This window comes from Pteronotus mesoamericanus, unplaced genomic scaffold, assembly GCF_021234165.1.
Source record: "Pteronotus mesoamericanus isolate MK-2021 breed Mesoamerican mustached bat unplaced genomic scaffold, CSHL_Meso_final scaffold_54, whole genome shotgun sequence".
Lineage (NCBI taxonomy): Eukaryota > Metazoa > Chordata > Mammalia > Chiroptera > Mormoopidae > Pteronotus > Pteronotus mesoamericanus.
The window spans coordinates 15,444,673-15,466,129 of record NW_026555321.1 but is presented as its reverse complement, the minus strand read 5'-3'; the positions used below and the strand labels follow the sequence as shown (position 1 = coordinate 15,466,129).

General features: G+C 36.5%; 1 protein-coding gene across 1 annotated transcript in view; it reads left to right on the top strand.

The window, feature by feature from the left end:
- Nucleotides 1-21,457, top strand: part of KCNH8 (potassium voltage-gated channel subfamily H member 8) — a 283,777-nt gene that overhangs the window by 154,223 nt on the left and 108,097 nt on the right. The window contains exons 4-5 of the mRNA XM_054595068.1: nt 2,382-2,509; nt 7,564-7,804. Of these exons, the coding sequence (XP_054451043.1) occupies nt 2,382-2,509; nt 7,564-7,804 (369 nt within the window). The remainder of the gene's footprint in view (nt 1-2,381; nt 2,510-7,563; nt 7,805-21,457) is intronic.

Here is a 21,457-nt window from a genome sequence, read left to right as displayed (position 1 = left end):
GCAGCTGCTGCCCATTCCTACCACATTTCTGTAGACATTGCCTTAGAACCCTGGCTGTTTACGCATTTGAATATATTTACGATTACTCTCTGGTAGGTTAATAATTACATTTTCAGATGCAATACGATGAAACGTGCTTTGTTCAGCCATGAGTTTCCAACAATGTGTCCCTTTTGATGTTCTACTTTGTGTTTTCTAATCTGTTTTTAGGGATTCATGTCTATAGTAACTGTATTAACATCATATTTCATTTAAACATTCTTTCAAAGTAAATCAAAAGGTGAATAATTTTTAAAAAGACATGTAACATCAGATTAGACTTTGGCAGTAAATAAAACATCTCATTTTCTGGTCATTAAAAGCATCCCAGGGTGGAGTGAGAATGAAGAATGCTTAAATTCCTTGAAAGACTTGTAGTCCAAGCTCAGATGTGCAGGAACAATGGTACAAATGAGCCTATGTGACGGCACATACTGGCTTCACATACTGGCTCCACCCCTTACTAGCTTGTGCCATCATATTAGGCCTTTCAGTTCTCTCTTCAGTAAATGGGGGATGATAATATTTATTTCATTGGTATTTATGAGGATTAATTGAAACAATAAATACTGAGGATCTAGAACAGGGCCTGGTGCCACTGATAATAGTTAAAGGTTTTCCCCAAGGTAGCAGTTTAACCAAATCATTTTAATGAAGGAGAGGAATCAAAGAGCCTTCATAATATTAGCGAGATTTGATGATGAAGCTTAGATAAAGAATAGTTTTTAATTTTTATATTTTGTAACCATTGTAATAGATAGCAATTTCTTTAGGATTAAATTATATATTGACCAATTGACCAAATAAACACTTAATGTTTCTTAATCTCCTATACTCAACTTGTTTATTTATCTTAAACAACAACCCTTTGGGAAAAAATAGCAGATACCTACCTAATTTTACTGAAATAGAGTCCAGTTGAATTAAAGATATAATTGTTAAAAAAAATAATAAATACATAAAGATGTTGGAAGAATACATGCATATATTTAAAAAAATAATTTTTGAGTGAAAACAGTTTGATTATGCAGGACATAATGTCTAGACACTACAAATGGATAGATTGATAAATCTGACAACATAAAAATTTAAAAATTTTATACTGCATCAAATAAGTCTAAAGTCAAGTAACAAAATAAGAACACTGTTGGAGGCTTATATGATAAGAAAGTAGGAATTAGTACACAGAGTACTTATCAATCAACAGAAAAGCACCAACTTCAAAACTGGCAAAAATATAAATAGACTTCAGAAAAATAAATTCAAATAGACAAAAAATATTTAAATGAATGCTCATCCACATTCATAATTTTGAAAATGCAAATTCAAGCCATAATGTGGCATTTTTAAACTTTCAAAATATTAGGTACAGAGGACTCATGCACAAGGACATGGGGTAGAAGTTGTCTTTGGGTGCAGGGGTTGGACAGGGCAGGGGAGAGCAACAGGCAGAAAAATAGGGACAACTGTAACTGGACAACAATAAATAATCTTTAAAAGTGTTAGGCAGCACTTATTTTGTATTTCATTGATATGTGTGTGGTAAAGCAGGCACATTTCTTCATTGTTGCTGGGAATGTAAATTGCTAGAATGAAATTTGGAATACATAGACCAAAACTGAAAATGTACATACTCACTATTAGTCATTTATTTGCTGAATATGCCAGCACAGCAATGCAAGCTCTATGTGTTTAAGAATTTATACTGCAGGATTAGCTACCCAGTTTTTTTTTTTTTCTTTTTAAATCCTGGATAAATCCAAATGTGTATGATAGACAAATAGAAAAATGAATAAGGCAAGTTATATCCTTAATATGGTAAGCACTTAGCTGTTAAATAGGATGTGGAAAGAACTACAATGTGCATATTTGGAATGATTTACAAATTATTATAATGTGAAAAATATGTCAACAGATTTTTCATAAACTCCCATTTACACAAAAAATATATAAATGTAGGTATAAGATATGGACTAGATAGTTTCCTGGAAAATAAAAAAGAAAAACATTGGGAGTTGAATTTGGGTAGAAACATTGAGTGTAGAATAATAGGAAAGAAGTAATAAAATTTTCTATTTACTACTTTATAGTTTTCTGAAATGTTTGAAAGTTTCTCTGTGCTCATGCATGTTTAACTTTACTCTTAAAAACTAATGCAGTTAGTATGATCATTAAAATATATAAATTTTGAACACCTGTAATTAAATTAAATGTCAGTAGGAGACAGCTGATCATTATAGTGTTGAAAAGCATGTGTTCCTGAAAGGGAACTGTCCTATCTTTACTTTCTTGAGATGAAATGATGTACTTATTGGTACCTAATGAGTTTTATTTTCCCCTAGATAAAGCCAAAGGAAGATCAAGAGCAGGGACCCACTTTGACTCAGCCCGGAGACGGAGTCGTGCGGTCCTTTATCACATCTCTGGGCACCTGCAAAGAAGAGAAAAGAACAAATTGAAAATAAATAATGTAGGTGGATATGTGTGTACACTCTGAATGGTAGCTTCCCCTGGTGGCAATGTCTGATTCGCTAAAGAAAGGCTCCATTTACTGGTTAGCTTTCCTAGATTTTTTTTTCCACTTTGGCTTGTGCTTTCCTATAAAGAATGAACTGGAAAAGGTCAGCAGTCATGAGGCGTTTCTGTAATAAAAGTGCTTAATCATAGTGTTATCACAGCACAGAGATTAGAATATTATTGCAATCAGTACAATATGGTACTAGGGAAGCAGCAAATGGGGAGATCTTGGCTATATTTTACGGACAAGATGATGCAGCCAGTCATATTACGCATTCATAGTATGTTGGTTAAAACTTCTCAAATTTAATTTTAGTGCCATCTACTTTGCACTTTATCTAATTTCATTTAATGCTTTTATCCAGGGGGACTATGAACAAATCAAAGTCATTACTCCACTTAAAAAAATTACATTTTACACAAAACACAGTTGGAAATTTCACACAGTAGAACATTGAATTTGAAATTACATGCCATATATTATAGAATTTTGTAAAAAGTTTCACTTTTAGTAAATAACAATAGAGCTACTTCCTGAAACCTGGTGCTTATCTGTCAAAAACCACAGCAAAGAACTGCTTATTAAAGGTGATTCTACCAAGTTTTATGTGGCACATATCCACCAGGATTTCACACTTAACCTCATAATTTGTCCCTAGCACTAAGAGACTTCACTGAAAAACCCAAAACTATGTCTGTTTAGTTGTAGATATTCAAAGATAATTTTTCAAATGATGATAATGTCATTAATTTACACTGTGGAATCTCTGGAACACACAATTTTGGGGGTGTGTGTATGACTATGGGCAGCAGGTAGAAAATCTAAGGACTTACCTTGCCAGTGACATTAGAAAAAAGTCATGCCAGACAACCAGAGGTATTTGGGAATCGATTTAAGATCCAGAAGTTCTGGGAGTTGGGGACACAAGGATTCTTTGACATCTTACATTTTACATGAAGCTTGAAACTACCTAATTTGACATACAAATGCCTTGATAAAACAGAGTCACGCATCAGATATACAAAGTATCTGCTTCTGTGAGTATATTCAACAAAAACGATGCATTTGCCCAGGTTTGGAGCGAGATGACACCAAAGTGCTGCAAATCTAGTTCCACTTCCATGAGATCCCTCCAGAAACCAGAACAAGCTGCTTTGACCCATTTGTGCTCCAGGACCATTGGCCATGCTGGTGCTGGTCTGCCACATACGACAATTGAGTGTCAAGCACTATTTATTGTGTCTTGACTTAACATAAAGGTTTTCCAGGGATATGTGTGCCTCGGTGTCACATGGATTTCCTTAGAGTCTACAGATAGACTTGCAACAGGACACCTGACTTGATCTATGGATCCTTCCATGGGTTCCTATTTACATCTCCCTTCAGTTACCAAGTCCGCCTTAGACACAGTAAACAAGGTCTAAGGAGAAACAAAGGTAACCACATCTGGGTTTAATTCTATGCAAGTCAACCAGCGAAGCACCTAAACAAATATTAGCCAGAGATTCTGCACTGCTAAAGCTCACACGACCTTCTGGCTTTTAGCTGAGAGTCATATGAACTTAGCAAGTATTATTGAATTTTAAAATGCATTTGCTGAACATGCCATTTTCTCCTTTAGAGTCAACAAAGAACAGAACAGTACTTTAAAGTCCCATTTAAAAAATTATAATTCCCACTGCTTAGCTTATTTGCTTACATTGCCATTCATTTAAGAAGTACAGATATCAAGGTGGATCATTAAAATAATACATAGTAATTGAGGACATCTAATTCATACAGTGATCTAACAATTCAGATGACTCTTACTTCTGGAACAGAAGTATGGCATCAGGAATGGCCCTGTTCACTACCTCCTTCCAAGTAGAACAGGGCAGTTGGCTAAAAAATAGCAGTAAGAGAGAAGAAAGAAGAGGAAAAAGTTTTCTGGACAGTTTATTAGCTAAACAATCAATCTTTTGGAAATCCAGCTACATTAACTATCACACATACCAAAAAGACTTCTTAGTATTTGTATAGTTCTCTACTATTTATAGATTCCTATTACATATAATACATCATATTATTTGATTCTTACAGCAAGCCAATACTAGATACAGCTTTTAGAATATTTGAATAATGAAAAAGAACAACTTACTCCAGATCTCCACTGTAGAAGCAGTGGATGTGGGACCCAGCTGGGAATCCTCTGACTCAAAGACACTGTGCTCTCACCCTACCTTGCTGCCTCTCTGATGCAGTTCTGTAGACTAGGAATATATGATTAAACCATAGCCAAAGGAACTCAGCAGGCCATTAGCGAGGTTTCATCCTAATCAGAATGCAACACCTTTTAGTCATGGCTCTTATGTTCCCAGGACTTCTTTGGAAAAGGTGTTTAATTTCTGCTTTCCTTGATTTGTTACTTTAATAAATGACATTGGGATGATGCAAGTATCTCTAACACAAAGAAATGGAAAGATCACAGGAGTGCCTTGGGAGCTTAAAAGGAGAGTGCTTTAAATGCTTGAATATTACCAGCAAGGTATGACTAGTCATCATCAAAGGCATACACTCCATTAGGTTTACCCTGTGTGTGGTGACTGTAGAAATAGTTTCTTATCCGTTTGCTCATTCAGAAGTTAGTTTCAAAGAAGTGCTGCAAAAATAGTTTTGGAAACAGTTACATTAATTAGACATTAACCTTAACCATTATGTTTCAATAATTTATAGGGTAGAGGTTAAATGGCTAAAACACCTTTGATACTAAAGAATGTGCTTCAAAATGAATAAGTAATATATATCTAAAATTGAGAATAATTGGTTATATTATTCTTTAGGCAAACTCCTTAAGTGTCAGGGTTATAAATGTGTTTTCTCCTTACTTGCTAAAAGCACATTTTATAATTTTAAGAAATTTTCCTTCATTCAAAAGGTTTCTGATAAAATTTTATAAATACAGTGGTGGGAGGAGAGAAGCATCAATTTTTTTCACTCAGGTGATTTTTGTCAAGATAAATGCAGGATTTGTGTGTAAAACCTTTCAGACTTTAAATCTAATATGAGATCTGTTAGAGTCTCTGTACCTTTAAAATAATTTTAGATAATACATTTTAAGTAGCCTGCCTATAAAAATGAAATAGTGTGAATGGTTTTGTGACTTGTGAATATAACTAATATATTGCTGACCTTTTACATTAGCATCACTAACACTTCATATAAAACATAATCCAGAGAAAATACTTCTTGACTTTTCATGACCCCCACTCCTAGAGTGGCTTCTCCCTCAAAGAAGGTAAAATTTTTATTTCTGTAACACTGTAGGTAAAGAGTTATTTGGATAGAAATTGAGATAATTCTCTCATGGCTTCTAGTGATTATGTATTGTATAAATATTTACAAAAGTAATTATATTAGAATGTATCATATCCAATCGTGAGTAAAAGTGCTTATCAACCTTGAGGAGATTAATAAGTATGGATCCTAACTCTCTCCTACGCAACAACCTAAGCTTTAATAAGAAGCCCAACAGTTGTACTTCATTCTTCTCTTCTCAGTTCTATGCCAAAATCTACCTTTGGAACCTGTTTCCGGAAACTAAAGAATGAGGCAAAGGAGGAAGGTCAAGTGTCAGAGAATTAAGTGGAACGTAGATGCAATGGCAGATAGGCATCAAAGGAAAGTCTGAAAGTAGAGAAGCAGTTTCTCACAATGAAACTCTCACATTATGAGGTTAAGTAAACCCTTAACCCTGTGGGTTAACCCTGTGTGGGTTAAGTAAAAATATTAACAGGAAATAACACGTGTGTGGAATACCTACCAAGAAAAGATGTGAGGTAAGGGGTGCCTTGATCGTAACGAAGCAGAAATATTTGGTTACTGAAAGCCACTGCTAAAGAGCTAAGTGGTCTTGATTGCTCTGAACCTTTCTTGAGTCCTCAAGTCTTTCATGAATCCCTGAAATAGGAAAACACATTGTGACCTATAAGCATTCCAGAATTTTTCATTGTTCTGTTCAATTTAACTTTGAAATTTAAGTATCCATTCCCTATCTTGTACATCTCATTAACTGAGTTCAAAGCAAGGTCTGCAAGTATCTGGTCACAGGCTTGTCAAATTTCCACACCTGCTATTGTTGGGCCTCCATTTGTCTCATAGCAATAAGGAGAGTTGTTCATTAATTTCGACTGCTTTCAGAGCGAAGTGCTTTTGCAGCTATAAAAACTCCAGCTATTCTTCTGCATTTAATCAGCTGCCATATATACTCTGGTTTCTCTTCAGAGCAAATAAATCTTTCGCCTTTTAATCAGCTGCCTTTCTTTTACCATGACCTGAATAGTAACTCTTAGGTGACTGTTTCTTACTTTGCTACCTTAAACAGAGCTAGCTAGTGTCAGAATGGATCCATGCCAATCTAGGTTATAAGGTTTGGATTCCCAACTTGAAACTTCAGGAGGAACCACAGTGCAAAATTTCAGGTAGTTAGCCCAACCGGGTTGTACTTTGAAACAAATGAAAACAGATTTTTAAAATACAATGTTGATTATATATCTTTATCTAGGGAAAAATGGGGCCTTTGTTGTCATTAGAAGAATTTCAGGTCAAATATATTCTTTAGATAACGATTGTTCTCTCAGGATTAATAGTATATGGAATTTTCCCATAACAATAGGAATATAAATGTATCTGTGTGTTTAGAATGTGTGTAGGATTTTACTTGCTACTGTGAAAGTTTTTAGGTGACATTTCAGGTAGTGTTCTCTTTACTTTTTATGAACAAAATCTAGATTGTTCAGTCAACATTCATGACTAAACTCTGCATATTTCTGTTACTCTTAACAAAGATCTCTGCTCAATCTTAGTATATACAACTCTACTTTTTGCATCACCAACTTCTAAAAATCACTTGTAAAATATGCTGACATTGTGTGTGTAAATAATTCTCCATACAGAAATGTGTTGAAGGCTTTGTGATCCTTGTTTCTAACATTGTGTCTCTCTTCTTTTCTTTTTGTCTTTATCCACAGAATGTTTTTGTAGATAAACCAGCATTTCCGGAGTATAAAGTTTCAGATGCAAAAAAGTCCAAATTCATACTTTTGCATTTTAGCACTTTTAAAGCTGGCTGGGACTGGCTTATTCTGTTGGCGACGTTTTATGTTGCCGTGACCGTACCTTACAACGTTTGCTTTATTGGCAACGATGACCTGTCCACCACTCGGAGCACAACGGTCAGTGACATTGCAGTGGAGATTCTCTTTATTATAGGTAAGAACCGAAGGCTGTTTTCCTAGGAGATTTGCACAGGGGAAGTAAGGGTGTTCCAGATTTTTCAGACACAAATTAGAACTAAGAACCATTTGCATGGGCATAACCAAGCCTCTGATGCAAATTTTGGAGATACGCATACATATTTGATGTATTAATATTGCCTCTTCCAATGTTCTTTTTGTTCCTTTGTTTCAAACCAATATAAACCCATGTTTTGTGTTTCCATCTTTGTTTTGTCAAAAATGGGCTGAAACAAACAAAACAAATGCTTAATGGCTGTTTTGTTTGTGCTCTCCCATCCATCATGATCTTAACGGTGTGGAGTCAGAGGGGGGGCTTGGCAAGAGTTCATGGGTGGTGTTCTGATAATGGTCCAGTCTTGGGTGTGGTTCTCCAAATCCTTTTGACATGTTGATGGCGATTGCCAAAAGAGACCTGCTTGCAGAATAGAAGGATTATGTAAGCCTTCCAGTAAGTCAGGAGGGACAGTGGTATCTGATTTTAATTAAAAAGGTCCTCAGGGATGTTTGCTAAGAGTATCCTTGGAGTGTTGGGCACCTCAGGTGAAGCTGCATTTCTTCACTCGTATAAGCCTTTTCCTGTATTCCTGTCCCTTACATCTTGGTCTTGTTTAGACCAAAGCCTAGCTCTCACTTGCTCATTCTAAGGGAAATTCAAGATCTCCACTAAGGCACGGCCTGACTCCCTGTGGAGGTCCTTGTACTTTCCATTTATCCCACATCTACTTCTCTACCTGGTCATGGTTGATATAAGGCAACATACTTATTGTAAATATGAGAAAATGTTTTGAAAATGTTTTCAAAAAGTCAGTGAACAAGGGAATGAGAAATGGATTTTAAAAGTTCAGAGTAAAGAAATCTAAGTGAGGTAGATCAAAACCTTCTTTCAATGGTGGAGGTAGTCTTTTCTTCATGGAGCTGGTAAAGCTTTGGAAAAGTGGGTTCTCTGACTGAAGGAGCACATGTTTGTTCTGGACGATTGTATATGATCTCAGTGTGGCTTTGGAATCTACTAACATTGCATCTGCTGGACTTGCCCCTCAGGGCTGTGTTAGTACCCCTGCCCCCACCCCAAAAATGGTGGCTGTAGTATGTTTAGGCCACTAGATGGCAATGTTGTCTAGTTGGGTCACTAGGTAAGGCTACAAATGCAAGGAAATTTATCCGTAACTTACTCGTACTATTCATTATTGGAAAGGTGTAACCTTAAAGGAACATTAAATCACTGTTAAATGACAAATAACAACATTCTAGTTTGTAAAAGAATTTAAAGTAAAAATTGTAGCCAGATTGGATATGCCTATATACCAACCCATTGTGGTTTTATATCCCTTTGCTTTGCTAAGCTTTGCTGTCTTCTTCCAACCACCCACGAAGCACACATAAATTAGCACTCTAAGAAGTCTCCTTATAACTGGTCAAAGTTCTCAAGAACTTGAGAGGTCACTTAACGTATCTAAGTCTGAGTACCTCTCTAACAAATATGTCATGTAATAATAACTATTGCTATTATGAAAACCTTGGTCATAGGGACCAGGTTATATTATGAACTTCCTTTTCCACTATCCCTGGTTCTTAGATATCTGACATTCGAAGGGCTTCGAAGCCACTGCTGGTACTCCACGCTCATTGGCAGATGATGACGTGTTTACACTCACAACTGACACCAGTGAAAAAGATATTTTATTTTACTTTTTATTAGGCAAAAGAGTCTGGCTTGCTCCCCAACAGTTGCCTCTAAACCTCTGTGTTCTTTCTGCCACTTCCTCTATGTTTAAAGCAGCAAGAAGTTTCTCTAGGGAGACAATACTGTAGTCCCCTCTTACCTGCCATTTCACTACTGATGGTCTCAGTCACCTTTAGTCAACCAAGCTCCAAAAATATTAAGTGGAAAATTCCAGAAATAAACAATGTATCAGTTTTAAATTGGGTGCCATTCTGAGTGACATGATGAAATCTTGTGCCATCCTGCTTCATCCTGGATGTAAATCATCTTTTGGTCCAGCATCCCCAGGGCAGGGACACTTCCTGCCCATGAGTCCCCCAGTAGCCGTCTTGGTTATCAGAGGGACTGTCATGGTATCCCAGTGCTTGTGTTCAAGTTGGGAGATAATACGTCTCTTTTGGAGATTCACAGTGAACTTCACAGAGTTATAAATACTCTGAGAAACCCAACGATAAAGTTATTTGTACCTCAGAACTCACTCCTTCCCAGACCACTTAGTAACACACTTTTGGGAAGACTGACTTAAAAACACCCTTCCCTGATAGAGTTACCCCAAAGAACATCTGAATGTCATTATGCTAGTGAAAAGCAAATATGAATGATGAGCTTGAATCTCTCCTAACTATTCTATTCTTCTTAAAATAAACTGTTTGTAAACCATATTATTCTTTAGGATCAATAGGGCACAAGGCTTAACTTTAAGTTCCAAAGTAGCTATAAAATTACTTTTAGTTTGAAAACCGTCATGCATAACTTAACTGTAGATTCCAAGCATTACAGAAACTTGAAATGAGAATTGACTTACTGGTGATTTATAAAATCCAGTCTTTCTTACTTTATAGGTGGAAAACTGAACCCCAGTGATATGCTCAAGGCCCCATAACTAACTGAGGGCAGACTCAGGTTTCGTCGTTGTTGGAAAATGTTTCTTATGAGTATATAATCAATATGATTCCATTTTCTGAAAAATTCCACCCCACTTGCTTCCCTTTATTTAAAACAATGAGGCAGAAAATGAGAGGAAAAAGTGCCAACTTCTTTCTCTTTCTCCCATGAATGCAGAAATGAATAGCTTGAATCTCTGGAATCTTGGTGGTCAAAACTGTAATATATCTATAGGTCCAACAAACCCCTCCCCCATTTCCTTGCTAAAACCCCAAAGAATCTAGTTTTGCGCAGGCACCAGTATGCCCAGGTGGACCCAGGGACTGAATTATGAGTATTCTAAGTCAGTGGTAATTCCCTTCCCTTTAGCCAGCTTTAGGACTAAGGGTAAGTGTGTGACCTGTTTTGTCCAATAAGATATAAAGGGACCATTTCTGAGGGCTTCTTGGAAATCATTTTTCCCCTGAATAAAAAAGAGAGACATGCGAGGGGAAAATATTTGTGTCCCTATTCCTTCTTTTCCCTTCGAATGTGTGAGCGGGAGGACATGTGCGAAACCACTGCAGCCGTCCTTAGTCTTTAGGAGAGGCCCAGGGAAGGAGGTATGGAGGGCAGAGCAGCAAGGTGAGGTTTTGCACCTCTAGTGATGTAATAATCTTCCTATTATTGTAGCCACTATTAATCAAATAGTATACTACTGATAACTCTCACATATCATTCTAAAAATACACACACACACACACACACACACGCACACACGCCACTCTAGCATCTGTGACCCCTTGCACTGGGTCATTTCAGAAATCTTCAGACATATCCTTCCCAAAGGAACTGACTGTTCTTTTTTTCTGTCTTGTCATCCCATTCTGAGGCTACCTAGGAAGTGCCTTCCCATTCTTCTTATCTGCTGTTACAACCATGGAGGCTTAGAATGGTAGGCTCACAGGGTCAAGCTGTAACTCCAACTGACTTGGTCTCTCTGAGAACTCTTCAGAAAGCGAAAGGTCAAAGGAAATTTGGTGTACAATTCTACTTCCTATTTGCTACATTTACCTCAGTCACAAAAGGATGAGAGTCATGTGAGGTAAAGGGCCATCATACACTGTGTGGACCATCTTGTCCAGGACTGAACATCTAGCACCCGTTTCCCGCTAGCGATGCTCCCCAATTATTGTGACAATTCCAAACAGCCCATGCATATATGAAGGGGGTTTTCCCCAATGTTATATTTTTAAGGTTATATTTTATGTTGATTTAGGTAGTTCTAGGTCACTGGTTCTCAGTGGAGACAGTATCACAACTAAAAGACATTTCAGAAACATGTACGTTTGACTTTAATTAATTAAATAGCACTACCATTATTTGGTGTTTGTTTAGTGTTTTTAGGTCACAATTTACAAATGATTTGACCTCAACTAGTGAACAGAATTCTTATCAGTGCAGTATTTCTTATGAGCATATAGATATCTAATTTTTTGTGATTTCTGACTCTATTTCTTTCTCCTTTTATCTTTAATGCTTTACTAATCAGCACCTTTATTCATTTATATGCCACCAAATTTTGCTATTTCAGAATGTTTATTTCTTCATATCACTTAAGTTTTATTATAACCTTGTGACACAAATACAACGGGTATCTCTGTTCACACAAAGGAGCGAAAGGGGAAAAACAGGAAGTGAATTATACACAATCTAGCTAATTACTGATCAAAGTAGGACTACAGCCCTAAACCCATTTGTAAAATGGGCAAAATAGTACTTTGTGAGGATTTAATGAAGTAATTTTATCAACAATAAGTTCACTCACTGTTCAATCAGTAATAATGAATATTGTCAATAATGTTACCAACCCCTTATCTCTTTTGTTTGTTTCAGTATCTGCTATTTTCAGAAAATCAGCCTCTTTAATTCCCATGAAAATCCAGCTAATCATGGGAATAAGGTAGACGAGAGCTTCCACTCCCTTAGCTTTCAGGAACACCAGCGTCTGGGGACTCATTTACCAGTTAAAGAAGCTGAGACTTTAATAGCTACTTCTCCAGACATGGCTCAGCATTCTTTTAGAAAAGCCAAAAGAAGGTCTATCCAATACATTTACCCAAGTCCTGCATTCTTTATATGCAGCACTTTGGGATCTGGTGCGCATTTAATGATCCCAAACAATGTTATAGGCAATTATTCCAGAGTCTTCTCCCATTCAATCTTCCATCACAACTTCTAGGAACAAAGAAATAAGCTGATCTGCATTTCATCACCTCCCGTTTTCTTCCCAGCTCTGGTGAGGCCTGACAGGCACAAGCTGGGCTTCCAGTAACACAGTCTAAAAGGAAGTCGTCAGCTAAAGTCTAATCACTAGCTTTAGAGCAACTGAGACTTGTGTCTAATCAACAACTTCATAATTTTCTTGAATCTGTGTTCAATTTCTAATAGCATTTTTAAGTACACATTTGTTTGGTAAAGCTTTCCTCAAATCCCTTCTTTGTTGTGCACAATCTCTGTAAAAATGTCTTTTCCCACTTACCATCGAACTGAGGAGTAACCTTCTTAGAGTATGCCACTTGTTTGAAAACTCTCCAGTAGAAATTCAAGGCTCAAAACAAGTTCTTTCATTCTTTCAGCATTCTTGAGTGTCTTTTTCTGTTAGGGTAAAATACATAAATATCAGTGGCATCTGAAAGAGAATAGACATTTTATTGATATTTTGCTGTAGCAAAGCCCAACCTACAGTCATTTTCCTGATAAGTACAAAGACATGTCTTTTTCCCCTTACATAAATGACTAAATTAAAGGTAAAGACTTGGATGCTGTAGAGAAGGATTTCAAACAATAAATAAAGTTAATATTTTTTGATGATGAGGGAATTAAAATAAATTTTACTGCTGAACTATTTGAGCATTCTGGTATTCCCAGACGAAGATTTAGAAGCTTTGATTGGTTAGCATTCATTTATCTCAGAGTTTGAGTGTTCTCTCCCTCTCTTTTTTTTCTCATTCTCATTTTTTTTTCCTTACCTCTCATGTAATCACAGCCTCCTTCCTAGTCTTTCCCTGCCTTTCAAACATCGGATAATAATGAAAGTTCACACATAACACCCCATATCTGTACACTGGCACCCCCACCAGTGAGCAATGGCTTGGGCTGAGTAGTAAGGAGTAATTCATAGCTATAGCTCAGATTTGACCTTTGTTCCATATGCCATTTTTCACCCAACTATGTGAGTATTCTCAGTGCCTACATTCCCAGAAAATACATTTGGAGTATCAAATAAATGGAATGCTTTGTACTGAACGTTAACCATTGTCTAGAAATGAATCACCGTCCACTTGGCTACTGACCAGCTATTTTCTGCTGAATAAATCTGAGCCCAAGGATGAGAATAACTAGAATAAACAAGTAAACAAACAAACAAGCAAAAACCTAGAAAATTACTCTGCCACTTCAGATTTCCAGAGAAGTGTCACATACCCAGTGTCTTATCTCAAAATAAAGAGGTTTTTTATGTCAGAATGCTTTAGGGGTGGGGGTGGGGAAGGGCGCATTGAAAAGTAAGGTAGTATTTTCATTATTGTTATTAAGGGCTCCCAAATGAGTTGGCTTAAAAGCACCTGCCTAAGCACTTGAGCAAAGATTGGAATTACATTTATTTTGCAAATAAACTATCCGTTTAATTATTGCTTCTTTAGGCTTTTCAGAATTCCTCATGGGAAGATGAAGTGTTATGATAAATGAGCTATTAAATGGATACCCAGAATATGTGACCATTGTATTTTTCTCAACCACGTGAAACTGCAAAGCATAGTTTTCATTTCATTGGTTCAAAAATAACAATTAAGAGTTTCCTTAGGCTACAATAATGGGTTCATGTTTGATTATAAAGAGTACTTTATTCATGATCGTTTCCTATTAGACAGACAAGTAGGTTTTTAGAAATATTCCCACTATTCTTTACTATGAACAAAATCACCAAATGACAATGTTCTAACAAACCAACAAATTATATTCTCAAGGCATTTCCTTTTGAATAGTTTAATTTCTCCTCTGTCAATATATCATGCTAATTATATAAGGTTTAAAATAGAAACACTGGAGAGAAACAAATGGCCTTCAGCCACATCCATTCCAATACAACCACTGGCTCCACATGAAATCTTCCTGGTTTGTTTCCTCTATTTCTCTTCATGTGGTTGTGATCATGGCCTATGCAAATATAGGTGTCTTTTAATTTACATAACATTTTTATGTAAGTATTTCTATATAAAATAAAGTGAAACACATATTTTATATGACTAATTTATTCATATATAAGTATTTCATAAATATTTATAAACATTTAATATTTGCATACTACCCCCACCATGTAAGTAAGCTAATTCTACATAACCATGTCTGAATTGTTACATACTTAAGGTGGTGTTTTTCCACTTAAATAAAAAATAATAAGGGACATTTCTGTGAAAAAATATATTTATTCACAAACAAAGTAAATACATATTGAACACCCATTGTTTACCTTGCACTGTCTTATAAATAGAGTAGTGAAACAAATAGAGACGCTTGCCCTGATAGGATTTATAATCCAGTAGGAGACAAACAGGAAACCAAACAAATAGGTAAAATAAATAGCATGTTAGACAGTGGTGAGTTGCATGGAGAAAATAAAGCAGAGGAGGGGGAAGGAATGGGCTGCAATGGGAAGCTAATGGAGAACGTGACATTTAAATAAAAATGGAGGGGAAGCAAGGAGATAATCAACTGTGTGTCTTGATGAAGAACATTCCAGGAAAAAGGATATCAAATGCAAAGGACCCTACGCCTACATTTAAAATTATTTTAAGAAGAGGAATTATTGCACCAAAGAATGTTAATGTATACAGCGTATAACACTCACTTTCAGAGTGTTTTATTTATTTTTATTTTTTTATTGTTCAAATACATTTGTCTTCACCTTCTTGCCACCACTTTCCCCTGTCCCCTTCCTTCACCTTCCTCCCTCAATCATTTCCCGCTTTGGCTTCGTCCATGTGTCTTCCGCACATGTTCCTTGACTTGACCCTTCGAGCACTTTTTGGTCAATAATGTTCTCGTTTAAAAGCAATTTGTTCATGCTAATATTTTTTATAGTAATGGCTATTGTGAGAAGTTCTAGGTGCATGTTGTTTTTGAAGTTTTTTTTTAGTGCTATAAGGCATTTTATTTAATGGAGTAATTCAGATAAAATAATGTTATCAATATTACTGTTATTTATTCCTATCTTTTCCCTTAGAGGATTAGATATATACTTGGAAAATCAAGTTGTATTTGCCTGGCAGACACAAAACTTACTTCACAGTGTACCTGAATTCACTGTGTTTAAATATGAAACATTTGTGAGATGGCAAATTTGGAGGAAAATTGTCTTAGCTGCCCTGAGACTTACATATTACTGTAAATAGACTATGGAAAGGAGCACGTACTCATAAAATATGAAATAGTGCTTGCTTTGAACAAGACAATGAAATTAAGAATGGAATATTACTAAATTTAGAAACCCAGAAGAAAATTGTGAGTTCTTGATTTAGAAGCATATTGCACGGTAATGAGATTTTTTTTTCCATTTTCCTCTCAGCAAACATGAACTCTGCTATGTCATTCTCTCCTGTTCCCAATTTTACAAGTATATTTTCTTGTAGTACATAAAAATATTGTATTCTGTAAGTAAAAATTACATTATTTATGTGGTTTATATTTCCAATTTAGCATTTGCCAATGGAATAATCTCCTCTCCCAATTACTCAAATAGTTTAAAAATAAATACATGAATAATTTATAAACCATATATATAGTGAATATATTGAAAAGTTGTTTAAATATCTTAGGTAACAAAATGGCCACCTGCTCCTAGATGTTATTCATTATGTATTATTCAGTTTATTAAATATTTGTTAAAATTCAACATAACGTCACCCAAGTGATTGTACATGGCACTTCCCCAACGTAACATAGAAGACCCTTCATGACCTGGACTCTTTATCCTTTGATTTATCACCAGTTGCTTCCCCTCTCTGTGGCTCCAGCCAGACCAGGTCACTTGCAGGTCAGCTGTATTATTCCTTACATCTTTTGTGTTTTCATATCATCTGTATTTTCTACTGTCAGAAAAAAATAGCAGACATTTCTTTACGCCATCGAGTTCTCCTTCTCCTTGAAGTATCACCTTGGGCTTCTTCTACAAAGTCTTCTTTCTAACTCTTCTTATCCCTGTCACCATGAGTCTGGGCTTGACTTTCCTAATGCGCTATTTAAGTGGTTTCTCTCCCCGATTCTTCAATCCTATATCATAATTGCCTATTTATCTCCCTACCCACACATGCCATAAATAAACCATGAACTCCCAGAGGAAATGAACTGGCTGATATAGTTTTATCTAGTTCCTTCAACTAATACAGTTTCTGACCCATAATAAGGAGGAACTACCTACTATCATAGTTCAGATAAACAAAATATGAAATGTATTTCATTGAATTGAACAATGGCCTTATTTCCAAAGGCAGTCTTGCATGGATTTTACATGTGGTCCCCTAAGTGACTTTTCTTTATTTTTAAACAGTGTATCCTACTTTAGAGTTATTCATCCTGACAAATCATGTACCACTAAGCAAATGGCAGTAGTTTTGGAAACTCCACAGGCTTTGGTGCCTTGCCCCTTGCAAACATTCCAAGAGCTTGACAAGGCCCCCCAAATGATGCACTGCGACGATGGTAGAACGAGTCCAAGCAACTCTAAAAGCCAGGTGTCGGTATGCCATTCCTCTCTGAATGACAGCCCTAGAGGAAAGACCTGTGGACATGCAGATAAGCAAGGAGATGCTATAGCCTCAACTCAGCTGGACCTATGGACCACAAGGAAATTAAAAATCTCTCTTCTCAATTAATGAATAAGAATTATTTAAAGACAGTCCTGATATAAACCTGCCACCATGCTTTGGAAGATGAAAAGCATACTGAAGAAATTGTAGGCATTCTTCCAGTGTTTGAGGAACTTAGACAATGACTGGGGAAATTTGCTTAAGCATGCAAAACTCTTAGCAGGTTAGTAAAAGAGCAGTGGCAGCCTTGCCCCAAGTGGCGTAGTATGATCCCCTGACTGCAGGAAAGACATCTGAGGTGTGCTCTGAAATACATGTAGGCCGGTCCATATTCATCATGGAATGTGAAGGTCTGATCAGAGAAGAAGATCTAATAGAAGAGTGAGATGAGAGACTGCGAGGGCTGAGCATCTGGAAAGAGAATGAGCTTACCAAAGTGGCACCAATAAATAAGCTACGGTTATGATTATTCACCCATTCATAATTCTATGCAGGCCCAGCCTTACAGGCAAAATCAAATTCATGGCCGGAGTGCAATGTTTGAAGAAAGCTAACACCAACAGGGCTACTGGATAGAGCTCACACTAATAGAAACAGAGGTTAGCCTAAAGATACTGGATTCCTGGTGTCTGGTGTACAGGAGCTGTTTCGTAAATTTGTATTGAATGTTTTGAAAGTGGGTGTGCCTGGGAATTGGTTAAAATAGAAAAGAAGACTGAGAATGGCTTGGGCTGAATCAGATATTGGCCTGGATAAAACAGATGGGCTTACCAAGAAAAAGTCAAGATGTTAAATCTGATTTTGAAAATGACTGGTACTTCGTTTCTACAGAGAACATTAGACCATGGGAAGTATATTTATTTACATTATCCATTTGAAACAACAATCCTTTGAGAAGACTGAAGTTGTAAAGACCTACTTCCTATTCTCCCTATCTTACAATATTTTTAAAGATGACTCTACATAATATAGTATAATTAAAAACTAAATTTGATGGTAATATATTCATCCCAGTTTAATAAAGAAACTGAAGCTCAGAGAGGTTCAATCACTTTAAAAAAGAAAGGAAATATGTTAGGAAATGAGGAGTAAACTTATATTTTCAGCAATAATCTTAAATATTTTCACATTTATTATTTCATTTAATGGTTGTAACAAGGCCACAGAAGAGGTTTCTAATTACCTGTAGCCTCTTGTTTGTCAAATAGTGCTAGTTCATTTTTTTCTGACTAGCTCTTTTTCCATATTCAATACTAGTGACACCCTCCTCTCCCACTGGCTTCCATTGCATACTGCGTTTTCCGGGTTTTCTTTGTCGTGCCTGGAAGTTTCTACTCAGTCTCCTTCATGAGCTTTCTCCTTTCTTCTGTATTTTAAATAACACCATTCCCTGAGTTTTATCCTTGGCTATGTCCTTTCTCATCTATATCAGCTCCTATTATTTCAGTGTTGATAGTTTCCAAAATATGTATTTAAACCTTATTGCTTCCCAAAATTCATGCATGTGTGTTTAACCACCTACAAGCTATCTCTCCAATGAAACTCATTTTCTTTAAATACCATAAATTAGAAATTGAATTTATCACCTTCTCCCCCTAAACAACAGACCTGTTTTTCCCTTAATTTTTTCATATCTGTGAATATGTCCCCATGAGCCATGAACTTAGGGCTTTAGGGCTTGTTAGAGAGTCCTCCCTCCCCTTACTATTCTAATAACATCAAACTCAAAATCCTTTGTGGTCTACCTCCTAACCATCTATTGCTACAACCTCTCTTCTTATTCTTACTGCCGCTCCTTTTAGTTCCTGTTATCATCAGTTCTGACTGGATTACTAGTACCCTTGACCAACTCTCCTGCCTACACTCTTAGAGTATATAGGTGTGAAGACCTAAAAAGGGCATTCCCTGGGAGCATACTGCCATACACGACAGGGCGTGAGAATACATAGCCATAAAAGCAGTTGGAAAAAGATGAATGGAATGTTCCTTGCTTGTGTTGGTGAGAGAAGTAAAGGTCTAGGATGTAAGTTGTATAAATTTGGTAGAACAGGAGGAAGTTACAGGGAGGTTAATAGCTGTAGCAGCCAACAAAGATAGAGTAGAAGCAAGAGATGTTAGTTGCAGAGACACAAAGGAGGAGGTGATTGTTCTTGTCTGTGGTGCTGAGGCATGTTTCTTCTGAATAGTGCACTGCCACATCAGGCCCCATCTGGTGGTATGTGCATGCATGCACGTGCTCGCGCGCACACACACACACAATAAGTTCCTGATAAGGGCATTAGGTAGATTTGTGCATATATGATGGAGAGATGAGGGCTGGTCATCTGGTTTTCTCCTGGGAGGCTTCCTAGCCTGAGGATACTTGTAGCAATAAAAGAAATTTTTCCTTTTATAAGACATATTTCTGCCAAAAATTATTCATTCTTTATCTGAAATTCAAAGTTAACTAGCTGTCCTATATTTAATTTGCTAAATCTGACAAGTGTATACTGGGGTGATCTCAATGGATCTTATTAATGTCTTGACGTTAGCAAAAACAGAAGGTTAAATACCTAGAAACTGCTGTAGGAAGGCTTATGGCGAAACGATGCTGACCAAGTTTTGGCTAGGGATTGCAAACAAAAAACTACCACTTAGGAGCGCTGCCATTTTAGTGGAGCCTAGAGTACCAGGTACATCTCTTGCCCATCATAATAAAAGATGACATGTTGGCTGGACTGTCAAGACCAGGCACTAAAGCACTATTTCATGGGGGCTGGGAACTGTTAAATTACTAAGTTAATGGAAGGATGAGAGCTGTGGACTTCGCTTTGTGCATTAGTTAGGTTTAATCAGCTATTGTAACAAGAGCTGCAACAATAATTTAGTGACTTATGAGACTTGGAAATGAATTCCTCTCTCACCTAATGCTCTGGGAAGTATACTAAAGGCTGGTAGAGACAAATGGGAGGAGGCAGTTCTCTTGCATAGTTATTTAAGGACTGAGACTGACAGTGGCTCTATCATTTGTAATCGACGGCTTCTCAGGTCGCTTTTTTCTTCTTCATCCCAGCCAGCAAAAGGGACAAATGCCAACAAGATGAGCAAGGGTCGAGTGATATGAAAATCTCATCCGCTAATATTGGTAATTGATTGCAGTCATTATTAGGATTATTAGCCCCTCAAGACTCTTTATGAATCAGCTCTCAGTTATTCCTTCTTTCCTTGTAGCTCAAATTTGCTGTGACATCATACCGTGTTCAAAGGAGAACCTCAAAAGCCATAAAAAAAGAGACTATCTGCAGAACGTTAGTCCAGCAGCTGGTTTAGTTAAATATCTCCCCACCCACACTGTACTAAATTGATTAATTTTTTAAAAATGGCTAAATGATGATGTTAATTATTTGTATGTAGTACATATGCTCTCATGCACACAATTATATTTTAATTTTACTTTTTAACGAGTAAGCCAATATGATTTTAAAATTATTTTCCATCTGGCATGCATACTAATAAAGAAAAGAAATCTACTCATTTGTGCCATATCGAATTTAACCTTTTTTTGTACTTCCTAATTACATAGTTCTAAAGGAAATCAAACTAGAAAAAAATGGATTTAACCTTTCTGATTTTTAGTCCACATACATAGCAATTTAGTGTGGGAGAAATATGAAACACTATTTTAGAAGATCTTTAAGAATATGAAAACAGAACAAAGTATACTTTGTCTCTCTATTATTTGTCTTTATTTTAATCATGCTTATGTAAAACTGAAATATAGCAAGGGAAAATGATTATCCTTCAAAGCAATTTAAGTGGCACCTGAATCATCAGATAATTCAATTACATTCTGCCTCATTTTGGTGGGGTATATTATTATTGGTTTCCTGGAAAGTCTACAAATCACATAGAGTATGTATGGTAATACTCTAATGCCCTGCTTATTAACTTGTTACACATGATACCAGCATCCTGTGTCAAAGGGATTGTTTATGAATATACAAGATCTGTCTGGAAAAACTTCAACCACTGTTAATATAACGAGAATGGTTTGCATGACATCAATGTAATCTGGCAGCCAAGGAGAGTGGACTGGAATGGGTATGCATGAACAATGATGACTTCATTGTACCAGTTAGTGGGGGCAGTAGATGCCATTGAATGAGCATGTGTACTGTGTGGCCGTTGCATTCAA